The sequence below is a fragment of the Thunnus maccoyii genome, chromosome 24, assembly GCF_910596095.1.
Source record: "Thunnus maccoyii chromosome 24, fThuMac1.1, whole genome shotgun sequence".
NCBI lineage: Eukaryota > Metazoa > Chordata > Actinopteri > Scombriformes > Scombridae > Thunnus > Thunnus maccoyii.
In genome coordinates, this window is record NC_056556.1 from 16297871 (window position 1) to 16325746 (window position 27876).

Here is a 27876-nt window from a genome sequence, read left to right on the forward strand (position 1 = left end):
TGTAACAGAGAAAGATTGGAATTACATAAGCCTGTGATAATGACGAATCTGATTTTACTTCTGTGTACACATACAGAAAGAGAAGTGCCAGACATCTTCAGACGCCACCTCAGATGTTACATTAATTCCATCTAATGTCAAAAGATTCTGGGTCTGATTTGACACAGCTCAATAATTGTTATGAAATGTGATCTCAGCCATAAAGCAGTGAGGGGCATTGCAGCAGAACGACACATGGTGTCCAGGATGAAGCAGTTTGCAGCCAGTGACAAATAATGTAACAGCTTCCTTCACCTGCAGAGAAAGTCTTTCTGTTGACAGGGAGAATAAGTTCCTGGAGGTTTGTGTTAGATTTTGTGTTTGTGTTCTTCTTAGTAGTGAAATATTTTTGTGCATTGAGTGTTATGTAGTATTAATGCGCTCTTGAATAACTCCAAGAACTCTTTGGTTCTTTTGCCGTCAGCACACTGTAAAGCAATACAGAAAGCAGTTTCTAGGCTTTCAAAATGAGGAATGTGCTGCCTGCCTTGTTAGCTCATGAGGAAGGTGAATGCATCTGCACAGAAAACTCAGCTAAGTGCTTGGATACAACCCCAGAGTCATTCACAGATCAGTAGCTGCAGGAGATGGTGTTGGGCTGTAAAATCATTTTACCACACTGTTTGGGAGACAAATTCAGCAAACCGTGTTGACTGATGAAGTCTATTTTTTTTTTGCTTTCATTTTTTAATTTCCATCCATTTCCAAAGTATTGCGAGCAAAGTAATTCTAAAACAATATATGAATGTGTCAAATGATAAATGATAAAATCAGGGAAAGTAAACACTGTCAAGACAAAAGAGCACTGGGACAAAAGATGAAAAATGTACACTAAATTATACCAGTTTCTTCCAACTGGGTAGACCAATATATCTTCAGTCATCAAACTATTTTGTGTTTAGAAAAAACACTAAAAGATTTAATTTATCACTCACCATTTAATTATGAATTCAGCAACAAACATTTTCACAGGTAATAATACAATATGATTTTTGAACCTGCTGCAAACAGAACAATCTATTACATTGTTTGTGACATAAAATATACGGTAAAAACAAAGTGATTCCAGATATTTGTTCATGTGACTTCCAGTCAGAGAAAGAAAAGGTGCGGACATACCTAACATATAAATATTGTAGCATTGTCAGTCATTTATATTTACATTTTAGAGGTTGGCACATAGTTCCTACCTACGACAAACCAAAACTAAGGAACCAGTTTGGAGGTGCACAGTGAAGAATTAACAGCTGTCATGCAGCTTTCCCGACATCATGTCTGAGTGAGTAAGCTTACAATATATCCACAGTGTGAGTCAAAGAGAGAAGAAAGAAAGAAAAGTCAGATGCTGGATTGTCGACAGTCATTCAGCAGGCATGTCATTGTTTTCCTTACTGATGATGGCCAAGTGGAACAGCGACCTGGCCTTGGCCAGCCAGGGTTCCTTGTAAAAAATACTGAGGAAGGCCCTCCTGAAATTATCACCTGAAAAAGTGTACAGAGCTAGGTTGAAAAATGTGTTGAGTCCAGCCAAAGGCCTGGAGATGATGTACGCTGCATGCACTCCGCGCTCGACCATGCACGGCAACTTTGACAGCCTTTGGGTTTCTATCCGCGCTGCACGCAAGATGTGAAACGGCAGGAAACACACGACAAACACCACCAGGATCAGCACGGTCACTCGCCGTGCTCTCATCCGACAGGGAGTGGTTGGGTTAGGCCCTTCTACCAATTGTTTTACTATACCGATGTAACACATGAACACCACCACTAGGGGGAGGAGAAACCCGAATGCAGTGAGCAGCCAGCCATATACCCACATCTTGTCATCATCTATGCTGCTGGCAAAGTCTAGGCAGAAGGTCTTGTTGTCGTGTTCCTTCAAGCTTATCACGGTCAACATGGGTGCAATTTCGGCAGCAGTGATGACCCAGACAGCCGAGCACGCAATTATACCCCAAAACTTCCGCTGCAACTGTGCTGCGCTAAAAGGATAGATCACCACCACGTAGCGGAAAATTGCCAGGCATGTCAGGAAGAGGATGCTCCCATACAGGTTAAAATGAAACCCTAAGCGAACAAAGCGGCACATGAAGTCACCTAGCGTCCATGAATCCCCGTTGCTGTAGTAGTAGACCAGAAAGGGCAAGCTGAGGACGTAGAGGAGATCGGTCAGCGCCAGGTTGACCATGATGATGCTGCAGCTCTTCCAGGGACGCAGCTTCGTCAGGTAAATGCTGATAGAGATTAAGTTGCCCACCAGGCCCACAATGAAGATGATGGCGTAGGAGACAGGCAGGTAATAGCGTTTCATTAGTTGGTCCACATTAGTGCAGTTGCGATCTTCTCCGTAGTAGTCCATGGCTGAGCCCTGTCGAGTATGAAAAACAATTTTATGAACCAAATTTAAAAATAATTTGGGGATGCAGAGTTTTTAACAACATGAAGAGTTTACATTTTACAATTATTTTTTGATGCAGCATATTTAAATGTGATATTTAAAGACAAAACATGGTGATATTGAAGTAAAATAATGGGATTTAATATTTTTCCATCAGGATTATACACCTTAAGTTGACATGGTGAAATTTTTACTAAATAGTTGCCACTTTACATTTACACTTCCGGCAGACATGAAGCAACTTAAAGTGGCAATCTTGAAGCTCCCTTCTCTTTGGCGGCATCATATAGCAATAAACAATAATGGCAGGTGTGTTGTTCTTTGTGCAGATAACATTGATAAATTACTCTTGTTGACATTTTCTTGCAAAACTTTTATTGCACTTACAGTAACATAACAAGTGTAGTTGTTGTCAGCTCAAGTACTGTCCTCCTCAGAGATCTTCGAGATTTTCACTTTAAGTATTTATTTGGAATTGTGTTCCTGGCAACTGGACAAAATCCATTGATAATGTAGAAATATTGGTATGTGCAGCTTTAATGTTTTCAAATGCTGAATTTTTGCTTTTTTGGAATGGATGTTTTTAGCTGAATGAATTGTCCATTCCTGTGAAATGTTCCAAATCTTCATTTAAGTGAATGAACAGTCCATTATATGCTGTTAGGTGAGCAAAAAATATAGGTTACAAGCAAATCATCATTCCCTTTCCCCTCAGCTGTCATATTATTGTCAGTGGCAATTACTGCTCAGGGAAGGGAGGATAGAGCAGGGTAAGAAACCCAGAAGCGAGCAGACTAGGAAAGAAACAATCAAGCAAACTCAGTTGGAAAGAAGCAAACAAAATCTTCTTCCCTCATCAACAGTCTGGTTTCTGAAAGCCTCTCAGGATATGACAGCGCCTATGGCATCCTGGCTCGATGGCAGCTTCCTATAATGCTGTCAGTGCAATCTGCTCTCATTATAGATGTGAAGAGATGTGCGAGGTGCCTTTTACACATCACATGTACAGTCAGATTTCAGAAGGCAGGAAATTGTACTCATTAAAATGATCATATTTTAAGTTTTGTTGAAAAATACAAACTCTATCCAATAGCTAATTTCTTCTAGCTGAGTGTTGAAAGACATAGAGAAGCTGACTCATAGAGGTATAGTTTGAATATGAGATTTATCTACTCACTTTCAGTTACTGTGTCCTCATCAGTGCTCACTCCATGCCTTCAGTGTCTCGTGTGTTTTCACATGTATTTCCTCTGTCACTCCTCCTACAACTCTTTCCTCTTTCTTTATTTCAGTCTTCCACACCCAGGAGGAAACTCCCGCATATTTCTGTTTGATAGCCAACTGTTGTGTGCTTCACCTTCAGCCAATTGCACCAACTTCCTGGTGTCATGTTTGAGCTGATAAAGCTTGAGGATCGCTTTATTGACACAGATCAGGTTTCAGGGGAATTTGCGGTGAAAAAAGGGTAAGGCACATCCTATGATAGATTTATTGCTTGTTGATAAATTACATTTTCCATTACGCCCTTTCTTCAGAAAAAAATGAAGTCAGGAATTTGTAGAGGTCTTTGTTATTTCTTCAAATAGGCTTGTGATTGCCGATTAGGTTGTGATTACCACCATGTGACACTGCAGAGCTAAATTTGGCACAGATCCTAACCGTGGTTTCTTATTAAAGTAGAACTAATAAGGAAGTCTAGAATAATGCGGGAAATGAAAAGAATGACTGTCATTCACTGTCTAGACTGGGTAATGAAGTAAGGTAAGTGTTTAACATTAAAATCAATTTAGGTCTAAAATTAGAGTTAAAGATATGTTTTGAACAGCTGACTCACATAAGCTCTATGAGCAACTTCTCAATTAACACATGTGTAGTCAGTAAAAAATCAGTAGTTACTAACAAAGAAACTTGTGTGCATGTTGTGCAAGATGTGTGAATTCTACTTTAATTGCACACATTTTGAAGAGGACATATTTTGCAAATTTACAGGTCTACATTTTTAATTTGGCTTGAATATCTTTGCATGATTTACAGTTCAAAAAACTCCTTATTTATCTTATACAGACCCTTTATGCAGCCCCTCAGTTCAGCCTCAGTCTGAAATTGGCTGTTTTAGTTCCTGTCTCTTTAAGCCTGCCCTCCCGAGGAGCCCACTCTGTTCTGAATGGCCAGCTCTTGGAAGGCGACCCTTTGCAGACTTCCACTGGCTCAGGAGGCTATAAACTATGAAACAAACCATAGCAGTAGGATTTCACTACTTTATCTTGTTGTTAACTCGAAACGCAACTTCTGAAAATACATCCATACATGTTTGAGCCAGAATCCAATCCGAAATATGAGAGTGGACAGTGTGAACAACACGTGGAAAAACCTTAGCAATAATCTTAGCATCCTTTGATGCTAAGATTCTTGCTAAGATTGTTGGATGGCTGTTTATGGGCGTGTGCGATAAGCTAACATCAGCTCGTTGGCAAGATAGGAAAAACAGTTGAACAGCAAAGGAAGCATTCACATCAGGCTGAAGCCCTGACTTTTGACTTGCAGGGAGCATTTCTACATATGTTAACCCTAAGTCTTGGAATTCTTACCATGTTTAGCATAGATATCAGAAATCAGAACAGTAATAACGTAAATCACAAAAAGCATAATTTGTCCCTGCTCCTTTTCCCATGATTGTATTCAGGAAAAATGCTTTTTGAGTCCTTGTCGGACCTGCAAGTTGTAATTCAGTGGTTTGGCCACTATGTCAAAATGGCTTCAAAGCCCGGCGCTGTTCCTGGGGACTTGTTTACAATGCACAGACCTGACTGTAAACATACAACAGGCTGTGTGATGCAAACTGTGGTAAATCCCCAACTGAGACCCATATTCCAACTGTGCTGTATACATGTCCAAACAATGCTCCTAGAACCTGAATAATGTCGGCATATTCCACGTCTTAATCAAAAAATGCTACATTCGGAATAAGGCCTAATTCAGAATATCCAAACGGAATATGCTGTTTATATGACCCGTATCAAATTCGTAATATTGTCATATACAGAATAATAGTGGAATATCAGTGTGCATGTAAACGTAGTCACTATTAGCAAATCTAAAAACTGCCACCATGCTTTAACACAGTGGTTCCCAAATTTGCCTCCCTTTGGAAGCTAAACAACATTTCATAACCCCTACTAGGCACTAACAATACCCATGTTTCTAATGTGCAAATGAAAAATATTAAAACTGCATTTCTTACTCACATGGGGGTATTAGCATTTATTTGGACTTTTTTTTCCAGTATCTGGCTCTTTAGCCATTAAATGCCCCATTTTCTTCACCAACTAGTTGCTAACTTTGTCGGTATATATATATATATATATATATATATATATATATATATATATATATATATATATATATATATATATATATATATATAAAAGCCAAAAACCAATTCAGCCAATACAGGAGAATTTAAATGTGTTACTTGGACAAGAATGCTTAATTTATTGTCTTTTAACAACCTTTCCACCAAGAAGAACAATAATTCTTGTAACTAGTTTTACACTTTTTAAAAAGAATGTCATTGCATACCTTTTCCTAGACCAAGTTTCTGCATAAACCTGCATTGTTAGATATAAGATGGATATAAGATATAAGATTGTATTTCATTGTTTAACATAATAGGTTGCTGCTCTTTCTTAACGCTAATAATTCATTTTAAGTGTTAATGAGTATAGCTGCCATTGTTTACACATCTTCCCATCTCCTTTACTGCCGACATGCAGGGGTGCAAGCCATATCGAAGAATTATTGATTTAAATGTGGTGTAATTTCCTCTAACTCCTGTGTTGTTATCCTGTAAATGTAAGTGCAAAAATATGTATAAACACTTTTGCCATTCAGTGTGAATGTATTTCTTTCAGTGTGAGGACAACCTGCACAGATACAGCTCAACTTTTCCAGTTTTGTTTGACTGTTGCTTGACATTTCTTGACCTTGTAGTATAGTCACCCATATGTTGACGCACATGTGTCAACATATGACACATGTTTGAAGATCATTAAGGTCTGTGTTTAAATGTCAAGCCTACATCTGCTATTAACCCAGTTCTACTTCCTTGTTTACCTGAAAGTATGCAGTAGCTATAAATATACATCTTTTCTCCCTTGGCTGCCCTCAACAAGTAAATACGGTCTCTGTAATGTCACTTTTCTGTAGATCACACAAAATCAAAACAGTAAAAGAAGCAGAAGTTTACAAATGTTTATTTTACAAAAGAAGAGCTAGAAATGATGTAAACAGAACTTTATAGATCAATCTAAATTGTGGCTTCTTTTTTTTTGATACTGTAGGGATGGTGCAGTCTTTGAAGAGGCAGCAGAACCGAGCGTTTATAGTACAGATAAAAATCATCTGAGTTCAGAGAAAAATTAATGTCAAAGATCAACTCGACACACAGAAATCCGAGTACAGAGTATGAGATGCCTCAGAGGCAGCTCACTGGGGGAGGAGGGGGTGTCAGGAGGTGTTGTTGAGGGGGTTAAGAGAGAAAGAAAGAGAGCAGTTCTGTCTACAGTTTGGGCATCCTGGCAGCGTTGAGGCGCATGGCCACACAGGAGGAGCCGGCAGCGTAACGCATTTCCCTCAGCATGCCACTCCACTGCTTCTTATCATTCTCATACCTAACAAGAGCAAAAGGAGAGTCAGATCTCAGAAAAAAAGACAATAGTAACCAAACAAACCCTGTACATCTTGGTCCCATAACTTGAGATGACTTACTGCCAGACGTCAGTGACCTCTGTGGGAGCCACCTCCTTGTTCTCCATCTGAACCATAGCGAAGCCGCCCACGGCGTACAGGGAGCCGCCGGTGCTCACTAAGTTGACAGAGCTCCTCTCCTGGGGGAAGTCTGTGAAGGGCTCCCACCTGAGGAGACGCAACATGAGGATAAGGTCAATGTAAGATGGAGCACTCATTTTAGATGGCTTTTGTATGGAACCCCAAAGTGTTCAATATTACATAATTAAATAAATAAATAATTAGGATATCAATTATCACATGAATAAATTGCATAAAATATCTAAATTATACAAGTTATTAAGATAATAAAAGTAAAATGTTTTTTCATCACTTATTTTCATAATGACAGTTATATTGGATATCATTTCACATTATCACTTTTCCTTTTTAAAAGTGATTTTATTTCATTATGACACATTTTAGTCAAAATGTCACTTTTCATGACAGTGGTGCTGTCACCACCCTCTCACCTTTCAGCCAATCACATGCTTTAGCATGCAAGCTCAACAACTGCTATCACTTAGCCAGTTAGCTTTTGTTAGCTTGAGCAACAATAATGACCAAGTAATTCTGAATAAACCAACTAGAGGCTGTGGCTGTAAACACAGCAACTAACCTTTCCTTTATTTAGCTAAACAAGACTCATCATACCTATTTAACTGGCTAACTAGCTAAACTGGGATGTGAGCTTTGATTATTACTCAGTGTTTATGGCAGGAGCTGTTTTTATTCAAAAAATGTTTTTCAGAGAAAGATGCATCTCTGTCAAGATAAAGGAAAGGTCTTTTGCTGTGGTCGCTCTAGCCAACACAATCTAGCTGGCTAGATGGAAATTAATGAGCTTACTGGCCGAAAAGTGAAAGGGTGACAACTTCACTGTCATCAAAAGTAACATTATGAAATAAAATAGGACGTGGATAAAAAGTGCACCAGACCCTTTTCAGAGCAGACAGTTTGACTTGTGAAAGCAGGGGAAAAAAGCACAGGTGGAATAAATAACCTTAATGAGCTCTGGTATTGCACTCCCTCAATGACAATGGTGGAGCCATCGTTAATGTCATTACTTACACCTGTGCTTCTCCTGCTTTACCAAGTCAAAATGTCTGCTGTGAAAAGGGTCTATTGGGGAAAATCATCATAAAATAAAAACAGACTTTTGAAAAAGTTATTATGAAATTAAGAATAATGAGTTGAGTTAGAATAATTTCTTAAATTATTTCACTTTTTTTGCTTCATTTATAATTTTACACAATTTATTTATTTTAGTTTCTTTTCTTAATGTCTTATTTATTTAATAATGAACACTCTGGGCCTCCATATGTGTTGAGATTAATGATGTCTAAATGTCAAAAAAGATGAGTGTTATGGAAAATTTGATTGATTTTTCACACAAATTATCAACTCAAATCGATCATACTTGTTTGTCGCAAAGTCGTAGGCTTCACACGTAGCAGTGAGGCCTTCCTCGTTGACTCCACCAGCCACCACGATCTTGCCGTTATGAATGATGGCCCCGAACATGGCTCTGGGTGTCTTCATGCCTGTCAGCTCCCTCCATTCCGCTTGCTTGTGATTGTACATAAACAACTTGTTGAGGGCTTTGCTGTAGAGAGGAGAGAAGTAAAAATGCAGTTTTTTGTAGCAAATCATGTAAGAGGATGATTGATTATGATTGTTATAGCATCCACATTAATGAATGGACGGTTCATCTGCTTTAAGAGTTTTTATTTTATTCAGAGTAATTGTTACAAAAGGGACATTATGTTTCCCACATGAAAAACGATTATCGTGCACATGGATTGCTTTGCAGTAGTAAAGTGTTTGTTTTCTCCCATTAGGAATAAAAGGTGACAAATGATGAAAAAGTCGCCTCATGTCTTAATATTTTTTGTTAATTTTACAAACGGACTGACATTTCAGCTTAAAGCCTCATCAGAGCACTGAGTTCTCTTTTTAATGGACACATCAGCCGGTCAACAATCATCAGGAAAACAATTACACCTCTAATTAAAAGGTCCACAAAGATCCACAAAGTAATGCTCAATTCTTTAATTTCTGACGTTATTGCTGCTAGATTGGTTTTAGTGGTTGGGCAATGAATGGCCTGGTCACTATTAATAAACAGTTTGAAAGTAACATCCTGAAGTCTTTATCTCAACTTCAGATACAGTTTAGTAATGTGTCCAATGACTTGCAACAATATCTCCAGATTAGACATTATCTGACAAAACATGAAGAACTGGACAGGATTAAAGCAACACCATCTAATCTGGAACAATACTGGATATTGTTCCATTGGTTTAAAAAGAAATAAATTCAAGAGAATATTATTATTAAAATAATATAATCTACAAGAGGATTCATCTAGACACAACAGATAATATTTTAGGTGAATAGCATGAGACTGGGAATGATCCTGGCATTATTAGTACAAAGCACAAATGTAACTGGAGACAATGTGGTTGGTAGATAAGGATGACATATTTTAAAATTCCATAGTCTGAATTTATAAGAATGCAACACATGCACTTTGAGACTGTTTGGTCTAACAGGGGACTTTGGTTATGTTTTTTGGGACTCCAACGAATTCTGTGAATTTTGTGAGAAAGTGAAGGTTGAAATAAAAACCATCGGTTTAAACAAAATCCAACCAACTCTGGAGTAATGGAAGCAAAGGCTGAAAGAGGTAAATTGCATGATCACATGGAGAATATTACGGCTAGTTTGCAACTTAAGATGGATACTTTTCAATTCAAATGTGTCTGGACATAAAGTTATTGGATTTATGATGATTGTCTTTATTATGATTATTTTGTGGGTTTATACCAGATATTGTGGTAAGTTAGATAAGAACACAGCTTACATCAGAGTACAGCTTGATCTAGGAAATTATGGTATAATGATATATATAAGGGCCTGAACCTGTCTTTTCCTTTTAGGATAAGTTATGAATGTTAGTATTTTGTATGAGTGTCTATGAATGGATACCAGTATTTAAGGATATATACATTTTTTTATTTGTTTTTTTTACTCAATAGTTCATGCATTCTTTCTATAAACACCTAATTTACTTACATCTGTGTTTATATCTTGGTGTCATTTCCTCCTTAACTTACATTTTTCTAATGTTATTCTATAAGGTTATTCAATTATTTGATCTTCTCTTTTCCTGCAGGTTTAATTGTTTTTCATGATGTCGCCTTTAAAAAGTGATTCGCTGTTATCATACACACTCTAATGCTTCTTCCTTTGTTTGTTGAAACTGAGCCCCAACTGATATCCAGAGTAGTAAGCACACCTGTTCCCTCCTGATGATCAGCAGCACTGGCAGCTGAAAACACTGAACTGATTAGATTGATACAGTATTAAATCCTGTGGTTTGAGAAATTGTTATGTTTTGTTGTAAAGCTCAGTGTGTCACTGCTGCATGCAAAGTTAAGATTAAAGCACAGAGAAGATAATCAAAAGATAATCAAAAACAAACGCGCACCTTTATGGAAACTCTGACCCAGCAACATTTTGGAGACTAGGGGAAACTGGCGACGTAGATGGTGAGATGGTGAATTGAAGCCAGTTTGTATAATGATTCTTCTCACACATTTAACTTCACTTCATATCAAACTTTAATTATAGATCCACTTTATCATAAACATTCAAACCAGCAGTGTTACTTCTGCTTGTGCTTGTAGTGAGCCATAACTATTCCATAAGCACTTTTCAGTTTTAACAGATACAAGCCAACTCAAATCTTACCCGATTACATCTGTAATTTATTATTGAACTATTCATGAAATATTGAGCGCAATGTGCTGTCTCACCATCACATTCCCAACCCCAGAGCTGAGAGTAGAGGGCCAGGCTGTATGGTACTTCACTCACAGACAGCTGTGGAGCAGCACAGCTGCTGAAATGTCAGGATGATGTCAGGATGTGGCAGGTGGCAGGATTCAGGGAAGTCTGGCTTGCCTTTTCCTGATATTAAGCATGAATATACTGATTCCTTTTCACCTCAACCATGTTAACTAACTATCGGTTGTAGAAATCCAAGATTACATCAAATTAAAGTATTAAAGAATTGCAGAACAGAGCATTAATAGATTTTTAATATCTTCTATTAATGTGCATATATCACCAAGTGCGATTTTAGTTTTCATATTGTTTTTGTGTGTAAAATCACTGCAGTGACGCTGCGGTGGCTGCCACACACACTCTGCCTGCTCCAGTCACATCACAACCACATCTTCACCACCTGCACTCATATATTGACCGTGGAAATGAGAGAAACACCTGCATGCTGGATTTTGGAGTTATTATAAATAAATACAGTGTTATTGTGTTTTAGATATTGAGTGTGTGGTCTCATCAGTCATGCATGTGTCTATATACAGTAGATGTTTAACAAAACACCAAGCGGTGAGCTTCAGTGCTCCTCCACTAGTCCATATCCTGACAGTGTGCAGCAGTGCACTTCTTGGCATCTACCTCCATGCATTACCAGCTGCTGCAGCCATCAGCCTCTCAGACTTTCTTTTGTTTTTAATACTGTTGCCGTTCTCCACAGGAACAACATGTACATCAATATTCATGAAGGCTTTTGCACTGATCATTTATGATTCATTTTGGGAGTGTAAGGGTAGGATATGAGGTTCATCCATGTGTGCACATTTTGAAGTTGATTGTGATTTATAAAAAGAAAAATACGTGTGCAAAATTTTATAAATCGGATTATTTTTGGCGCCATTTACGGCTTTTGTGCGCATGTACACTTTTGGTTTGGTTATAAACGAGGCCCCTGACTGGAGCAGTGTAATTGTTGTCCATGACGTGCCGTGCAGCACTGCAGTCTGGCAGGATGATAGACCACAAACAGCTGCAGCTCACAGCGTAAGGTCACTCACAGTCTGTCTCTCTCTCTCTCTCTCTCACACACGCACGCACGCACACAGACTCATTTACTCACTTGTCATCTGTCTTTCCTCCAATGCAGTAGACCAGTCCTTTGTGGGAGAGGACAGCATGTCCATGGATCTTCAGAGGAAGCTTTTTGGTCTCACTCCATCTCATCTTCCTGAATAATGAACATTTAAGTGACACTGTAGTTCTGAACAAGTTGACTCCCTCAGTGTTACTTTGATATTTGCTCCCTTGAATTTGTTGCTGCTGCCCTGCTCAGAACTTTTATAAATGCTTTATGTGTGAAGGAAAACCAAATCCAACTGGATTAAATTAAACTGTGATAAATACAAGTAATGTAAATACTTTAAATGCAGGAAAGACAGCTCTATATGCCTTGAAGAAACAAGCAGAGCATATTTAGAAGGTGAGATCACATCGAAACATTATTAATTATACTTTAACATCACATATTCTTTCTCTTTTTTTTTTGTTAAAGGATGCAATTTTTGTATTTCCTGAGGCTAATTATCACCTGAAAACTTTACAAGAGGTGTGAGACAGCAAAGAAGGGGAGGGGTGAGCAATGAAGCAAATGATATCACTAACTCAGTATCGTAGCACATGACAGAATCCAGGGACTCATTGGTCTGAAGGTCTTTTCCAGCCACGGCGAACAGCAGATTCTCGCTCTCTCCGATGCTGAAGAGGCATCTCGGGGAAGGCATGGGTGGCAGGGCGACCCAGTCAGAAGAGAGTGGATCCAACTGTGTAGATAAAAGATAAACGGTTGGGATAATGCTATACATTAAAACACAGAGCAGAGAAAGCACCCTCTTAGCACCCATTAGCTCTTTGTCTTTATCTCCACATGAAGAAGAGAATGAATCATGGTGTTCATATATTGATTATGCTGTAAAATATAATTATTCAAGGCCTTTATCACTTTCAATCACTGTCTGTGTCACTTAGATGTGATGTGCAACATGGGAAACATAATCCATCAATTGATCACAGAAAGATTTACGAAAAGCTGTATCCCAGTCATTTGTGTGGTTATACGCTGAAAAATTAATTTGAATTTCTGTCCCATTTTTCTCTGGTTTCTATGTGGTTTGAACTCCATTAAAGGACTAGTGTGTAGGATTTAGTGGCATCTAGTGGTGAGGTTGCAGATTGCAACTCAGCTGAATACCTCTTTCCTTCCAACTCCCCTTCCAAGGGTAGGAGCACCTACAGTGGCCGCAAAACATGTAAAAAACGTAAAAGGCCCTCTCTAGAGCTGGTGTTTGGTTTGTCCATTCTGGGCTACTGTAGAAACATGGCAGCCTCCATGGAAGAGGACCTGCTCCCTATGTAGATATAAAGGGCTCATTCTAAGGTAACAAAAACACAACTATTCTTATTTTCAGGTGATTATACACTAATTAAAACATACTTATGAATATCATAGTCTATTTCTGCTAAGTCCGTTCTGCTGGATGCCACTAAATTGTACACACTGCACCTTTAAGGCATTGAAAAGACCAAAGGAGGTTTGCATGAGAAGGTCAGTTTGTGAGCTAATTAGTACATTACTTTCACAACTAATTGCAAACATTTAAGCTACTACAAACACTGTTTAATTGAAAAAGAAATAGTTTGACATGTTTTGAAGTATTCTTATTCACTGTCTTGCTGAGTGGTGTAAATCCTCTCATCTAAGTGTCAGCAAGAAAACAAATATTTCCCAAAATGTCAAATATTTCTGTGAGTAGTTAATTAATTTTTATGCAGCACTTTGTAGTTAAAGGAGTGATGTATCAAGTGAAAGAAAAACCTTCTTACTAAATAAAAGTAACATTGCAGTGGCAGGTCCTTGTTTTCCTCATCCACAAACAGTCCCCCAATGATGTGGAGCTGGTTCCTCTGTGTCACCAGACTGACGTGGTTACGTGGCACCTGCTCTGACATGGCCGCCAGGAAGCACTCGTTCTCGTTGACATCATATGCCACCGCTGCCGTGTCATTGATCATCAGGATGAAGTCGCGTGCATACATGCCATGTCTGCGGTTGTCATTCAGGAAGCCAGGGAATAGGCTGTCCTCCTCCTCACCTCCTTCCTGGTCAGCCCCCTCTGCTCCTTCCTTCTTCTTGGGTTTTTCCGGAAGCTTCCCCTTGAAGGCATCCCTGATGACCTGGATTGTCTTTTGGAGCTCCGGGTCGGCCTTGATGATCTCATCAGTTTCCACTTTTTCTTTGAAATACTTCTCTGGCAGCAAGCGGAAGCGGATGCAGTTGAAAGCATCTTTCAGGACCTTGATGCGCTTCTCCTTCTCATGGCGGACCCAGGCCATGACTGCCTCGAACACCAGCTCCTCCTTCTCCACATTCAGCGAGTCTCCACCGATGACGGCGAACAGTTCGTGGGCTGCGAGCTTGAGGAACTCCTCATCCTTGTAGAGGAGCTCAAATCGGTCGGCAATGTAGTTGCGCGCAGCCACAGCGAGCCTGGGACAGCTGAGTACAAGACCCAACCTGAAAATGGCCAGGCAGTTGCCCAGAGATAGCTTCTTCTGAAGGTAGTTGACACAGACAGTGAAGACAGAAGGGATCTGGAATCTGTTTGCCACTGCCATTATATCCTGTACATTGTCATCGGTGAGGTCGATCTCTGCAGAGTAGAGGTACTGGATGATCATGTCCAGGACGGAGGGGTTGACATCCTCCAGGACCACCTCCTTGGTGTTCTCCACCTCCTTCCCGTCCTCTGTGAAGAAGATGTCCCTGAAGTACGGGCTGCAAGCGGCCATGATTAGCCGATGGCAGGGGAAGCTGCGGTCGCCTACTTTCAGGGTGCAATCAACAAACTTGTTCTCATTCAGCAGCTCCTTCAGCCCGTCCTGGAGCAGGGTGCTCTGAAACAGGCGCAGCTCCTCCTTGATGGCGTTGGCGTCCATGGCGTGTCAGGAGGGAAAACAGCGGGCAAACAAGGGGGTCCGTGAAGAGAAGAAGGAGACGGCGGCCACAGGTCCTTTTGGCAGTCGGTCCTGGCTGGAAAAGGAAGAGCAGAGAAAAAGTTCCCAGTGTGAAGACCCTGCAATTTAATCCTGCCCCACTCTAAATATAGCTCCCTCTGCCCCCTGCCTGCTTCAGCTTCGGTGGAATCTGACTGGGCCAAATCACAGCACAGGCCTCGGCTCAAGCAGCTGCTGTCACAGACTGAAAGAAGCAACTGGCTGCTCAGGCTGGGGATATGCCATCATGATTCAGCTCCCAAAGTGTCATGTGGCCGGCTAACAGTGGAGACAATGCCGTCAAAGCCCCCAAATAACTCGCCTCAAGCTGAAATTATAACTGGGGGGGGGGGGGGGGGGTATTTAGAGCAGTTGCTGTCACAAGTATATATGTATTCTCTTGGCTTTAGACGGATCATCCTTTCATTTATATCTGATGTCCATCCATTGATTTATTATTCTAGTCTATTATGGCCATGTACTGATTTGGCCTTATGCTTACACCAGTTTCTTCATATTTAATCCATATACCACAAGTAAGCCACCGAGACAGTTAGCATATAATAATAATCATAGGTAATATAATTATGAACACTATTATTACTATAGATGCTGAAACTAAGAAATATTTTCAATATATGCTGATAATTATAAAAATTTTAAAAACATGATGAAAAAAATGGCCATCAAAATGTCTAAGAGCCCAAGGTGACAGCTTTAAAGTACTTGTTTTCTTCAATAGTCCAAAACTAGAAAATATTAAATTTATTATCATATATGATGAAGAAAAAAGCAGCAAATCCTCACAGTTGAGAAGCTGGAACCAGCAAATAATATGCATTTTTGCTTGAAAAATGTTTTTTTATGCCGATCAACTGATAAATTTACTAATCATTTTAGTTCTCAAGACAATAAGATATTTCTGTAACATCGTATTTTTGGTTGGTTGGTTATTATAATAGTTTTGTTATTTTTATACTTTTCTTTACCACCTCAGTGTTTGTTCCTTTCCTCAAAGTAGCCGCCAAGGTCAGTACAAAATATTATTATTACATTAATATATCTTATATATCTTATATATATTGTATATCTTATCACAACAAACCTTTATTTCAGTGAGATTGAACAAAGAAACATTGTGCTTAAAATGGATCAGAAAGGTTTGGGTGCAACAGCTGTGTGCAGAAACAGGTGAGAGCCACACATACAAGCAGTTCTGTCCGCTAATCATTCTCTCTGTTGGGTATATTATTGTCCAACATGGTAGGATCAGCTGCTTGCTTGTGTGTGTGTGTGTGTGTGTGTGTGTGTGTGTGTGTGTGTGTGTGTGTGTGGTGTTACTCAGCAGATGAACCTTTTAAAACACATTTATGTCACCGAGATAATTTCAGTGCTGGAAACATTTATTCTCTGCACTTTCTTTCATTTTAAAACTAAATGGTGTCAATTTGCTCACAGAAACACATTTTAGAGCAAGACATTAAAACTGGCAATTAAAGGCCATCAGTCCCCCAAAGTCCATCATTTTACAGAAACATCTGGGATCCCTATCTACAAATAAAGGTGCAGGTTTTTGCAGTCAGGGCCTCTCAGGTCTGGAACCACCTGCCTGAGAATCTGAGGCTTGCAGAATCAGTGACGTCTTTTAAATTACTTCTCAAAACATATCTTTTTATAAAAAAAAGCCTTTTGTTAATTCTACCACACTGTTTTATTTCCAACATGTCTTACCTGTTTTATTATTACTGTTGTTGTTTTTTTCTTTTTCATCTTTAATGTTGCAGATTTTATTTTTGTATTATTTTAATTGCCTGATTTTACTTACCTCAGTCCTGAAATGTTTTCATCCCGGTTCAACCATGCAAAGCACATTTTGTAACTTTACTGTATAAATAAAGTTTATTATTATTATTATTATTATTATTATTATTGTTACTGATGTGACTGGATCAATAGTATCCTATATTGTTAAGTCTTATTGCTGTGGCCTGATAGAGTGTGAGGAGTGTCTAGAGTTAGGTAACATTTCTCCTGTGGGCAGCACTAAAGATAGATCAGACTATGCCACTTGTCGAGGAGTGTCTGGCATGTAATTTAAGCAGAAGGGGAGAGCGGATCCTGCGTAAGAAAGCTGTGCCACTTCCATAAAGCCATGGCAGATTTAAGCTCTAAAAATACAAATACTATAATTATGTTTCAATTTTTGTATGTAAGTTTTTAGGGACTGTATACAAATTACTGGGGTGGGGAGGGGTGATGAACCTTATGTTTCACTTAAAAAAAAAAAAAAAAAAGCAAGGCTACCCCCAGTGTCATAAATATTTTCTTTGGACCCTCCCTGGACTAGAAAAAATTGCAACACCAACCCCCCTCCCCCAAATATGTTAAAAATGAATAGCTAATAAATTAATAACTAAAAGAGGCAAAGCATAAAGAATTTAGGATATACTCCATTTAAACATCTAATATCCTTAATTAATAAATTGTAGGCCACCAATATGATCTTGAGAAGTGAAATTAGCAATTTTTGGCAAATGTGTCCCTTTTACTAAATATTCCATCCACTCTCTACGTTTGAACCAAAACCTTCTAAATGCTACGCTAAAGCCCAGTTCAGAAGAAGATGATTCACGATGACACAAAACCATTTTGGAATGTTGCAGGGAAAAGTTGTCACAGTGTAAACTCAGCTCGACTGAAGCCAGCTGGTGGCGTTGCCAGGCAACTCAGCTTGTTGAGTCGCCAGTGGTTGGTTTTAGAGCGTAAGGCACATCACCTGTTTCAACAGCCAATCAGCTTGTAGTGAAGTCAGCTGGGAAAGCCAACAAACTGAGCCTCAACCCCCTGTTTTTTTGTTGTTGTTTTTTTTTTTTTACGTTTTCACCGTTTCATCAATACAAGAAATGCAACTGTAACACATAACTCACTATCACTGTCCTCATTAATATTTTAAGGCACTACAAATTATATCCAGCTACAAAAAAAGCCTGAAAAGCCGGCAGTCAGAATGGAAGTACAGAGAGCCGTTGCTATGGAGATGATACACTGTCTCGTCTAGGCGCATTGGTGTAAACTGGCAGGTTTTGCAGACTAGCACATTGCAAGTAGTGGCAAGTTACAACTTGTCTTTGGTCTGAGTTCCAAGTGCCAATATAAATTAGGTTTTAAGTGTCTGTTACAGCTCAATTAACTGTCAAATGGCCCTCAGACTGATAACGTGTGTGCACTTTTCATACAGTCCCTTAACATGAATGTGATTCCTTTGCACATACTATATTACTTTAAATCAGATTTATTAAAAAATGACATCAAATGTTGATCATGTAATAAACAGTACAGTATAGAAGTATACAGTCAGTACAGCTGGATAACATAATAACATAACATTTGCTCAACAAAGGAAGTAAAACTCTGCTCATACAGGATCTAGTACTGAAACACCAACTTCAGTGACATCGTCATGTGTTACCCAGTAGAGGGCAGTGTGTGTATATGTGTGTCTGTCCATCAGTGTAGTAAGATTACTGCTTAACAAAATGTAGACAGTTAAGTTGTGAGAATGAGGTGAAACAATGTAAACTCAAAACATCACATTTTCATTCAGAACATCTAAAAAACACATTCAAATGCACAAAATAATTCTGTGAAGTTACAGAGCATCAGTCATATTATATATATAAAAAAGAACAAACTATATTTTATTGATATAAGTGATGAGAGGCTTAATTTCTGCTGCCTGTTATTGGCTCTTGTGATTATGCAACCAACATACCCTACAGTGACTGTGTGTGCAAAGAATTAATAGCTACAGTTATTACTGTTCATGTTGAGCAAACAGTCGATTTTTTTTTACAATCTTTGAAGCACTCACAGACTATGTATGAAAAAAATGATCATGTCCCGTGTGTGGGTGTCCCAGAGGAACTGGAAACACACTGTGGGAGTGCTCATCTGTATTCCTGAGAAGGAGCGATGGAGTATCTCCTGCGTTAAATGATATTAAAAAAAACAATGGAGGTATCTATCAAGGCTAAGTTCTCTTTCACTGCAATAAGAGGAGCATAACGTTACGAGAAGTGCTACAGGAGGGGACACAAAGACGGGAATTGAAATTAAATGGTTTCTATCCAAAGCAAATCCTGACATCAGTGTATATGCCTGAGAATTATGCAAGAACTTGACATAACCCTGTGGAAAGTTGCCGGTATTAGCTGCCCCTCCTTAAAATATCTACAGCAGATGTATGGCAGATGCCTTCACTCAGCCTCCTGTAAAAAGAAAACATATGAGAAAGTCAATACCCTGAAGCATTTGGAACCAATAACATTGTTATGGCCTAATTTCAGCTGAGGAAATTGCAAAAAAAAAAAAAAAAAAGAATCAAAGAAAGGACAAATTTGCTGGTTGACAGGTGAGGTGTAAATGACTTTTATATGACAGGGTTAAATCATGAGAATTTACCAGTGGTGATCACACATGTCCTCTTGCACTCTGCTTCTGTGTCAAATCGGTTCTGGTTGCCATTACATCCTCCGTACCAGAACTGAGCGCAGGCATTGGCCTGTTTGTCGTAGTACCAGCGGATGTTATAGTCCCGACATGTGCCCTGATCCAGAACCAAGCCACAGCGAGGGTCCAAGGGCACAGTCTCTGCGGAAAGAAATATCATATGATGGGAAAAATAAGGTAGGATCATGAAAAACGGTTTTGCCGTCTCTCTTCCTTTGATGACCTGTCCCCCTAATCCCACCTGAAAAGCAGCCACTTCTGAGAAAACATCTGTTTCTTCACTGCACTCTCAGGAAGGAGCAGATTCCATAAAACCATCCACAGTGCACCGAAAATAATTGGCCTCCCTGCTCCTCACCGACATGACCTCATTACTGAGCCTGTCAATCACAAAGCGCTGATCATAACGCTGGAGCCAGGCCATCACCGCCTCACGCTGCTCCGAACTGTCCCTCTAAAAACACTGGACTCTGACTTACTTGAAGACTCATTTATCAATAACACTATAGATCTGATCAGATAACAGCTGTTCTGATTTTAACTTTTAGGTTACAATGTTAGCAATACTACTGAGCTGGCAGCTCCCCGCCATATGGGAAAGTTGTAAAAAGCTAGCCTGTTTCCGTTCGTTGTTGGCAGTTAGGAACAGTACAGTGACATTTGTGGCTCCACTGAACCCGCCAAGACGTCAAATCAGACTCACATCACTGCAGCTTTGATTGCAGGTTTCATTGATCTTGTTTTAAATTCTGGTTTTCATTTACTGAATTATTTTTCCTGCTTCCTGCTTTTGGGTTCACAGCCATGATTTAGAAAAATACATTAAACAACTTTTTTTTTAAATTCACTTTATGTTATTTTAGGTTTTCATTCCTCTGAGCTCAGTGTAACGCTGTAGTGATTTGAAGCACAGCTCAGATGTAATATGAAGTTAAAGGTATACTATGCAGGATTTGTCAGTTGGTGTTTGTCAACACAGCATTCAAAGTCGAGCCTTTCCTCCCCGGCTCAATGACACAACCCTGCGGGAAAGCGCCGTATTGCTGGATTTGTGTGTGAATGCAACTGAAGCACATGCTCCATCCTGTCTGCTGTGGTCTCTCTGCTCTGCATGTGTGTGTGTGTTATTGGCTGGGGGATACACACCCACTGCCCAAAGGCTGACACCTAGAAATGTCACAAACACAGCAAAAATAATAAGAAAATAAGAAAATACAGGCAGAGGCACACACTTCTAGTGGGTCATAGGTGGTGATTGAGAGGGATTATTTTTGTATGAGTCTATACATTGTTTTTTTGGGAAAATCCTGCATAGTACACTTTAACTTATAAGGTTTGCCCCACACAGGTGATTCAGAGGAATTTCACAGAATAGTGTGGAAAACTGTGATTGAAGAAAGTGGTTTCATATTTCTGATTTTTCAGTTCAGTTGACCACATCACTAACTGCTGGAGAAAGAACTTAGAAATAACACAATATGTGATATGTGTGTGGGCGTCCTGGTGTCTTATGGGTCACGGCGCAGATCATGAACCACAATGTCCCTGTTTCACATCCAGCTGAGGACTGTCATTCCCCAGGTTTCCTACCACTTATTTCCTGCCATCTCTCTATGGTCATCTAATAATATCATATAATACAAATACAAAAAAAGTGTCATCTAGTTGCACTTTTAGCACGAAAATATGCATCAATACAAATGAAAATTAAATTGTAGAACATTTTGCCCTTACAGTAACAATTATCTCTTTACTGTTGCAGCATCGGTCTATCAATTATATCCTCCTACATGACAACTGCGGTGGAAATCTTTCTTATAATACATCTATGATTCTTTTTTTCTGTAACTCATAGCCTAAGGTGAGAGATTAATTTGCAGGTGTCTCACCACATTACTGACATTCTTCACCAACTTACCTCATATCCACCTGGCAGGTATTAGACGTGCGTTGGTGGTTTCATTAATACATGTGTGCTATGAACTGACTTGACACATTTTCCATTAGACTTATTATATATTTATGGTAGCGTTGCCTTCATAGAATCATAACCCGTATCACAGCAATGGGCTTTCAGAGACCACATGATTATGTTACAGACAAACACTAATTAAACCTCCTTACCTTAAACCTCAGTCCTCATAGTGCTTAAAATTATACTATTAAGTCTTAATTATGGATAATTATTATTAATGGTTATAATTTTAAACTAATTATGATATCACCAGTGCTGGTCCAATTCTGACAGGTAATGAAACACCTGACCTGTACATGTTCTAATTAAGATCTTAAAACACCTAGTATGTCTACCTGACACCTGCTTCATAAATCTAGCTAGTTTTAAAAATGAGTCATTTGAAAAGGGCCAAATATGTGTCTCAGACAATACTCTTTCGAGGAAGGATGCATTTAGACAATTTTCAAGATTTTTAAAACACTTAACAGCCTTGTGAACGCTGTAATGAAACTCAGCCTTTCAAAGGATAAACAGCAAGAACTGTTACTTTTCCAGTTTTAATAGAACAATGAGTTAGTTTGTTTCCATTGCCTGAGGAGTGTCGGCTTCATTTAAAGGAAACATGTGTCATTTGTTCATGTGCTTTTGTTTCTCTGTAATTACTATCAAATATGTTGTGGTTGAAGAGCTAATTTCATTGTACAACTATGTGCAATGACAATAAAGGCATTCTATTCTTTTTTTCTGTCACGTTCCTGCATGCTCTAGCTATTAAAAATAATTTCCTCTGGAGGAAAATATAGTAAATATAAAAGTTTAGGAGTAGGTTAGATGTTCTCTACCTTTGGGAAGAGCTGGCCGTGGTGCAGGTTCATACTTTACAGATACACTTGAAGAAGATGTGGTTATATTTGTGGATGAAGAAGAAGATGAGCCTTCTCTGGAAGGAGGGAAGTCTGGCTCGTTGCGATTAAATGTGTCCCCACGCTCAGTTCCCCTATTTGTCTCTGTCTGGATATCCGTGTAAACTCGTTGCCCTCCTCCTCCCTGATGGTGACAAAATCAGCAACCGGTGAGTTTACTTTATTAGACATTTGATCTTTTCTAATATAAATGTGAATTTGCACTCTTATGTTCCATACATGTCCTGTGCTGCCATGCTGGGTGGTCTGTACCCGGCCTCCATGGCTGTGAGTGCTGGCGCCAGTGTTGATACCAGTCTGACGGCCATCCTGCTCAGTTGTAGGCCGGTACCCATGGCCACCGATGGCATTGTTCCCATTGAAGCCATTCCTGTTGCTGTGGACGCCGTAGCCATTGTTTCCATAGCCGTTAGTTATTCTGTTATAAATCAAGGCTCCATTCTCGTCCTCACAGAACTGGCTGACCAACTTGGATTCCAGAGCTGAGACAGAGAGACAGAGAGGAGAAGTGAGATACAGGATGAAGGCGGTTTGACCATTACTGCACTAGTCTCTAAAGACTGTCCAAACACCCACTGTGAGATGTTGTTTTAGCCAGGCTAGTGGCATGGATCTAAGGATGTTGTTTGATCCACCACTTTGATCCAGACTGCAATATCTCAACAACTATTGGATGGATTGCTATGAAATTTTGTACAGACTTTCATGCCCCTTGATGATGAAGCCTACTGACTTTAGTGACCCTTCTAACTTTTCTTCTAGTGACACTATGAGGTTGACATTTGTGGTTTTGAATGAAATGTCTCCACAAGTGTTGGATGGATTGCCCTGGAATTATTTGGTGGCCCTTTAATTTTTCCTCTAGCACCATCATCAGGTTAGCACAGAGCCGCTAGCATGGCTATTAAAAAGATTTTCTAGCTAACTGACAACAATCAGGAAAATACACTGGTTTTAAACCTGTATTACATATTATATCTAAGAAACGTAATATTAAAGGACAGTTGCTGTGTTTTTGCATATTTGCATATTCATAAAGTTACTGCTGATTATTTTCCAAAGCATAGCATATATGTTTCAATTGGTTTCCTGGTCAAATTGCAAGGCTTGGATGTTGTAGTTGTTCTATTTTAACACTAGATAGAGTTTTCAAAGCCCTCCCTGCTGATAGCATCATTACCAGGAAATAATAATGATGGTAAAAATAACTAAACATTTATTGTGATGGATTACCTATCTGAATCAAGTTTCAAGCCCCATGCAGGTTGATTTTCCAACTGTACTGGTTAGAAATTAATGCAAGGCACATTTATTTGTATAGCACATTTCAACAACAAGGCAATTCAAAGTGCTTTATTTTGAAAGAAATGAAAGGGTATGCTCTGGAAAATGGTCATTTAAAATATAGGCTAGTGTACATGATCTTGAGGCAAATACTGATATTGATATTTTAGAGTTTTAAAAAATCTAATAACGATTTAAAGTTTGATATTAACAATCTGACATAAATACATTTATTTAGTTTACTTGTAAACAAGATATCTAGTGAGTGGGATATTTTACAGTTGAAAATAAACTTGTCAGTGCTCTCTGGTGGACAAAATATATAACAGTGACACTAGTTCTTAACTACCTAAACACATCTTTAGCAATTCTGAAGTGCAAATTGTTGTTACTTATCTAACAACATATACGATATGTCTACTCTTGTATTGAGGCAGCATGTGTGTGTGTGTGTGTGTGTGTGTGGTAACAGCAAAAAAAAACACCCACCTAACACTGATCTCACTAGTCTTACCTGGCAGGGTGTTGAAGTCATCAATGAGGAACATGTGCTCTGAGTCTGGGTCAGAGGCAATCAGATTCAGCTCTCTGAGGAACTCAGCCTGTGTCGGGTCTGAAGTGTTCACAATCCCCAGAGCAAACATCTCAATATTGGCAGCGTGAGCTTCTCGTACAGCTAGATCCAGCTTCACTGGCTCTCGTTTGTCCGTCTGCCCGTCAGTAATAACGATGGCCACTTTGCTGACCCCCACACGGGAACTGTAGAAGGCCTCCTGGGTAGCTTTGCGGATGGCTGTACCTGTGTGGGTGCCCTCTCCCATGTACGGGATGTTCCTAATGGCCTGCTTGATGTCTTGTTTGCTTACGTAGCGGGCCAGGTTGAACACCAGCTTCACCTCCAGGCTGTACAGCACAAGGCCAATCCTGGTAGCGTTGCGGCCCACTGTGACCCGGTCCACTAATGCATTTACGAAGTCCTTGATAATCTCAAAGTTCTCTGGGCCCACACTCTCTGAGCTGTCAATGACAAACACCAGCTCCATAGGCCTCTCCTTACATTTGATCCCACATCCTAGAATCAGATCACATCAGTATATGAGATCATGGCTGAAAGGTCAATTTGACAAGGTTCAGTCTGTGGAATTTGATCTAATGATTTACAGATAAGATGGGACAGTGGGTTATAGATTCAGAAACTAAATCTTATATCATTTGTGGTCAATTCTGGAAAGTGAAATGAATATTACAAAGATCAAAAGATACTTCACCACAGATCTCTTTGATCATTCGAATGATGTCCTCTCTCTGTAATGAATACACCAACGCAGTGTGAGCACATAAATTAGTAAGAGCAGTATTTGATGAAATATATATCAAAAAGTGAGAAGACTCACAGTGAGGCCTGCTTCACCTTTGACACCAGGTCGACCCTAAGATAAGAATATTGAAAGAGAAAGTATATACGTGTCTATTTAAATTCTAAAAGTTGCTGGGTTCTATATTTGCAGAAATGAGTGAGAACAATGATTAGAGCATAACTGTGTCACATTTTCCAAACCTGTTTCTGCCAGACACAAAGCTGTAAACAATAAATGAACCCATAAAACTTTCAGTAGTGTGACTCACAGGTTGGCCCGCAGTTCCAGGGTCTCCCAAATCTCCTTTGATTCCCTTCAGCCCCCTCTCTCCTGCTGAGCCACGGTCACCCTGGCACACGTTGCACAGCAAAAGGTTAGTGATCAAAGCATAATGCAGAATAAGACAAGCACCCAACCCCACATTCAAAAGTCCAAAATAACACGGTGACTCACTTTAGCTCCAGGGAAGCCTTCTCCTGGTTGCCCCCTTGGCCCTGTCACACCCTGGGCCCCCTGTTCACCCTGAATCAAACACATGAATTAACTGTTTTCTATGTGCAGGACAGTAAACAGACATCTCAGAGAGAGTTTACAGATACCTGAATTACGATAAGTAATACCATAAATCATAGCCTACCTTCGGCCCTTGAACTCCATGTCCTGGAGGCCCTGTTGGCCCCAGTGGGCCTGGTCGCCCGGGGTTACCCTGCAGTACAGAGGATACAGTAAGCCTCAGCCTGGAATGGACTTCATAACATTTTTTAAATTTCTTAGTCTTCTTTCAGTTCATTTTACCATCTAAATTCCTCAAGGAAGTATTAGGCACCACTGACCCCCCTTCTCTCTATTGTGAACAATTCCCTTTTCTCTGGGCGTGTCACAAGTCAGTATTTGCCTTTGTTCTAACCCATCTGGAAAAACCTGGACTTGTATTTATCAAATAGGAAATGTGTCCTTCGTTTAGGCCTTTTAGTAAAAGCATTTTATCAACTCTTTTAGCTTAAGAAATGTCTCCCACCCTCTTTCTTTGGTTTTACTAAAACAGGTACAAAGCTCATAATTGTATTGTATGTCATGTTAGCTTCTATTGCTATCTTTAGCTTTAGCAGACCTGCTACAACAAAACTGCAGTGACACTGTCAGTGGCATTAGTAATAGCACCTCTGCTGGAAGTCACCCATTGAGAAATGACCCTGCTATTTTAACATGGAGGTGGATTAATACAAGACCAGTGTAATTAATGATAGCATATCATTCATGCTAATAACTGACATTCATGCTGCTTTTAGGGGTTATTATCCATCTGTTCGCTGTGTCTCTTATTGTCACTATGCCAATGATATCCAGCTTTATGCATTTGTGAAACATGGGGAACTTAATGACATTAGTGTCTGGATGTCTCATAGTGTTCTGCAGGTAAATCACAACAACACTAAAGTCCTTGCCTATGCCCCAAATCAGACCTTAGAAATTGTACATCAGCAATTTCTTTCCTGGGTTTTGACTCAAAACTGGTTTCCAGAAACACAGGGGTCATCTCTGACTGCCAGCTGAACTTTCAGTAGTCAGTTATTAGTGGCTACTTATAGGACTATTGGAGCTAGGTAAACAGTGACGGTGGTGGTGGGACAACTGAGCAGCACATGGCATTCAGATGAAATTGCTTATCAAGTCGGTGTGGTCAGCCACTGTAATTTAGCCGAAGCAGAGACAGTGCAGATACATGGTCAGGTCAAGTATCTGCTATTTGCTTGGGTGAGGGTTTCAAGAGCAGTTAGGTCAGAGAATGGTGTGAAAAAATTTCTGATAGCAGAATGGAAACATAAACATTGCCTACTGAGCAGGCTATGGCATTCAGATGAAACTGCCTGTGGGGCCAGCCAATGTAGTTTAACCTTAGCAGATACAGTGTTGATATATGGCCTGATTAATGAGCAGAGTGTCTGCTATTTGCTTGGGTGAAGTCACTTTATATGTACATTATATCAGGGTTGATAAGAATGATGTCACCTGTCAGAGGGCGCAGCCTGATACCCACTGCAGGGTCTAATCATAAGTTAAAACATCATTTAACATGAAAAATGGGCTTCACCCAACCATTGGCACATTTCACCATGAGTAGTGATACACGATAACTCCTGTGATTTTAAATTTCATTGCCAAACTACTCCCCTTCTTATCTTTCCAGCAGCTACAACAAATCATCCATTGTTTTGTCTGTAATGTATTGTATGAGCTGTTATATGATTATAACTACAGCAGGTCTACTAGGCCTCTCAGGTCATCAGGACAACTGATTGTGTCTTGCTCAAAGACTCAAGACTAAATGAGTTTTTACTGTCCCGGTTCCAGGTAATAGAACATTTATCCTTTTGGAGATCAGGCCAGGAAACTCTGTTGAGTGTTTCAAATCTCATCTCAAGACCGTTTTATTCTCATATGCATTTTATTCATGCTTCCTTGCTCTGATTTGCTCTTATTCTTTTGACAGTCTTGCTAGTCTTTTAAAGCCTCTGGAAATATGGCTTGAAATCATAAAAATGCATATATGATATCAAAGTTGAGTGTCTCATCAAGCATCCACAAAAATCTGAATGAAAATAAACATTCATAACTATTAGAAAACTTAGCTCAAAAACAGCTCATTTGGCTGCTCAAACCATTTCTCAGGACTGTGTGGGTGTGTCCTGATCACGTTTGATTGACAGCTCACTTTCAGCTCAAGTACCG

General features: G+C 39.5%; 3 protein-coding genes across 7 annotated transcripts in view; all 3 read right to left on the reverse strand.

The window, feature by feature from the left end:
- Window positions 1-1043: 1043 nt before the first annotated feature.
- On the reverse strand, window positions 1044-6588 carry LOC121892382 (2-oxoglutarate receptor 1-like). Of its 3 annotated transcripts, none has more exons than XM_042405418.1 (2): window positions 6017-6588; window positions 1044-2407 (listed from the first exon to the last, which is right to left on the reverse strand). In XM_042405418.1, exon 2 carries the CDS (start codon window positions 2396-2398, stop codon window positions 1400-1402), a length of 999 nt encoding a protein of 332 aa, XP_042261352.1. In that variant the 5' UTR covers window positions 2399-2407; window positions 6017-6588; the 3' UTR covers window positions 1044-1399. The 3 variants fall into 3 exon arrangements, with proteins under 3 accessions (XP_042261352.1, XP_042261350.1, XP_042261349.1); XM_042405416.1 differs by lacking the exon at window positions 6017-6588 and adding an exon at window positions 3615-3674; XM_042405415.1 differs by lacking the exon at window positions 6017-6588 and adding an exon at window positions 2825-3076.
- Window positions 6589-6674: 86 nt separating this feature from the next.
- On the reverse strand, window positions 6675-15169 carry LOC121892381 (kelch-like protein 41b). The gene is made up of 6 exons (XM_042405414.1): window positions 13946-15169; window positions 12728-12885; window positions 12186-12293; window positions 8643-8828; window positions 7205-7351; window positions 6675-7107 (listed from the first exon to the last, which is right to left on the reverse strand). The coding sequence occupies exons 1-6, from the start codon at window positions 15056-15058 to the stop codon at window positions 6996-6998; spliced, it is 1824 nt and encodes a 607-aa protein (XP_042261348.1). The 5' UTR covers window positions 15059-15169; the 3' UTR covers window positions 6675-6995.
- A 3226-nt stretch (window positions 15170-18395) lies between these two features.
- The window catches only part of LOC121891917 (collagen alpha-1(XXVIII) chain-like), a 48182-nt gene continuing 38701 nt past the window's right edge, over window positions 18396-27876 (reverse strand). For all 3 annotated transcript variants that reach the window (XM_042404572.1, XM_042404571.1, XM_042404573.1), the window contains 10 exons: window positions 25784-25852; window positions 25600-25668; window positions 25415-25495; window positions 25183-25218; window positions 25057-25093; window positions 24303-24860; window positions 22724-22986; window positions 22424-22628; window positions 19577-19765; window positions 18396-19383 (listed from right to left, as the gene is read on the reverse strand). In XM_042404572.1, the coding sequence (XP_042260506.1) occupies window positions 19376-19383; window positions 19577-19765; window positions 22424-22628; window positions 22724-22986; window positions 24303-24860; window positions 25057-25093; window positions 25183-25218; window positions 25415-25495; window positions 25600-25668; window positions 25784-25852 (1515 nt within the window). In that variant the 3' untranslated portion in view covers window positions 18396-19375. The remainder of the gene's footprint in view (window positions 19384-19576; window positions 19766-22423; window positions 22629-22723; window positions 22987-24302; window positions 24861-25056; window positions 25094-25182; window positions 25219-25414; window positions 25496-25599; window positions 25669-25783; window positions 25853-27876) is intronic.

Excerpts from the sequence above, each read along its gene's own strand:
- LOC121892382 (XM_042405418.1), bottom strand. The coding sequence starts at position 2,398 with ATGGACTACTACGGAGAAGATCGCAACTGCACTAATGTGGACCAACTA.
- LOC121892381 (XM_042405414.1), bottom strand. The coding sequence starts at position 15,058 with ATGGACGCCAACGCCATCAAGGAGGAGCTGCGCCTGTTTCAGAGCACC. Across the intron at positions 12,886-13,945 it reads TGCAATGTTACTTTTATTTA|TTGGATCCACTCTCTTCTGA; the intron begins GTAAGAAGGTTT and ends TTATCTACACAG. Across the intron at positions 12,294-12,727 it reads GTCATGTGCTACGATACTGA|GAAGATGAGATGGAGTGAGA; the intron begins GTTAGTGATATC and ends TTCATTATTCAG.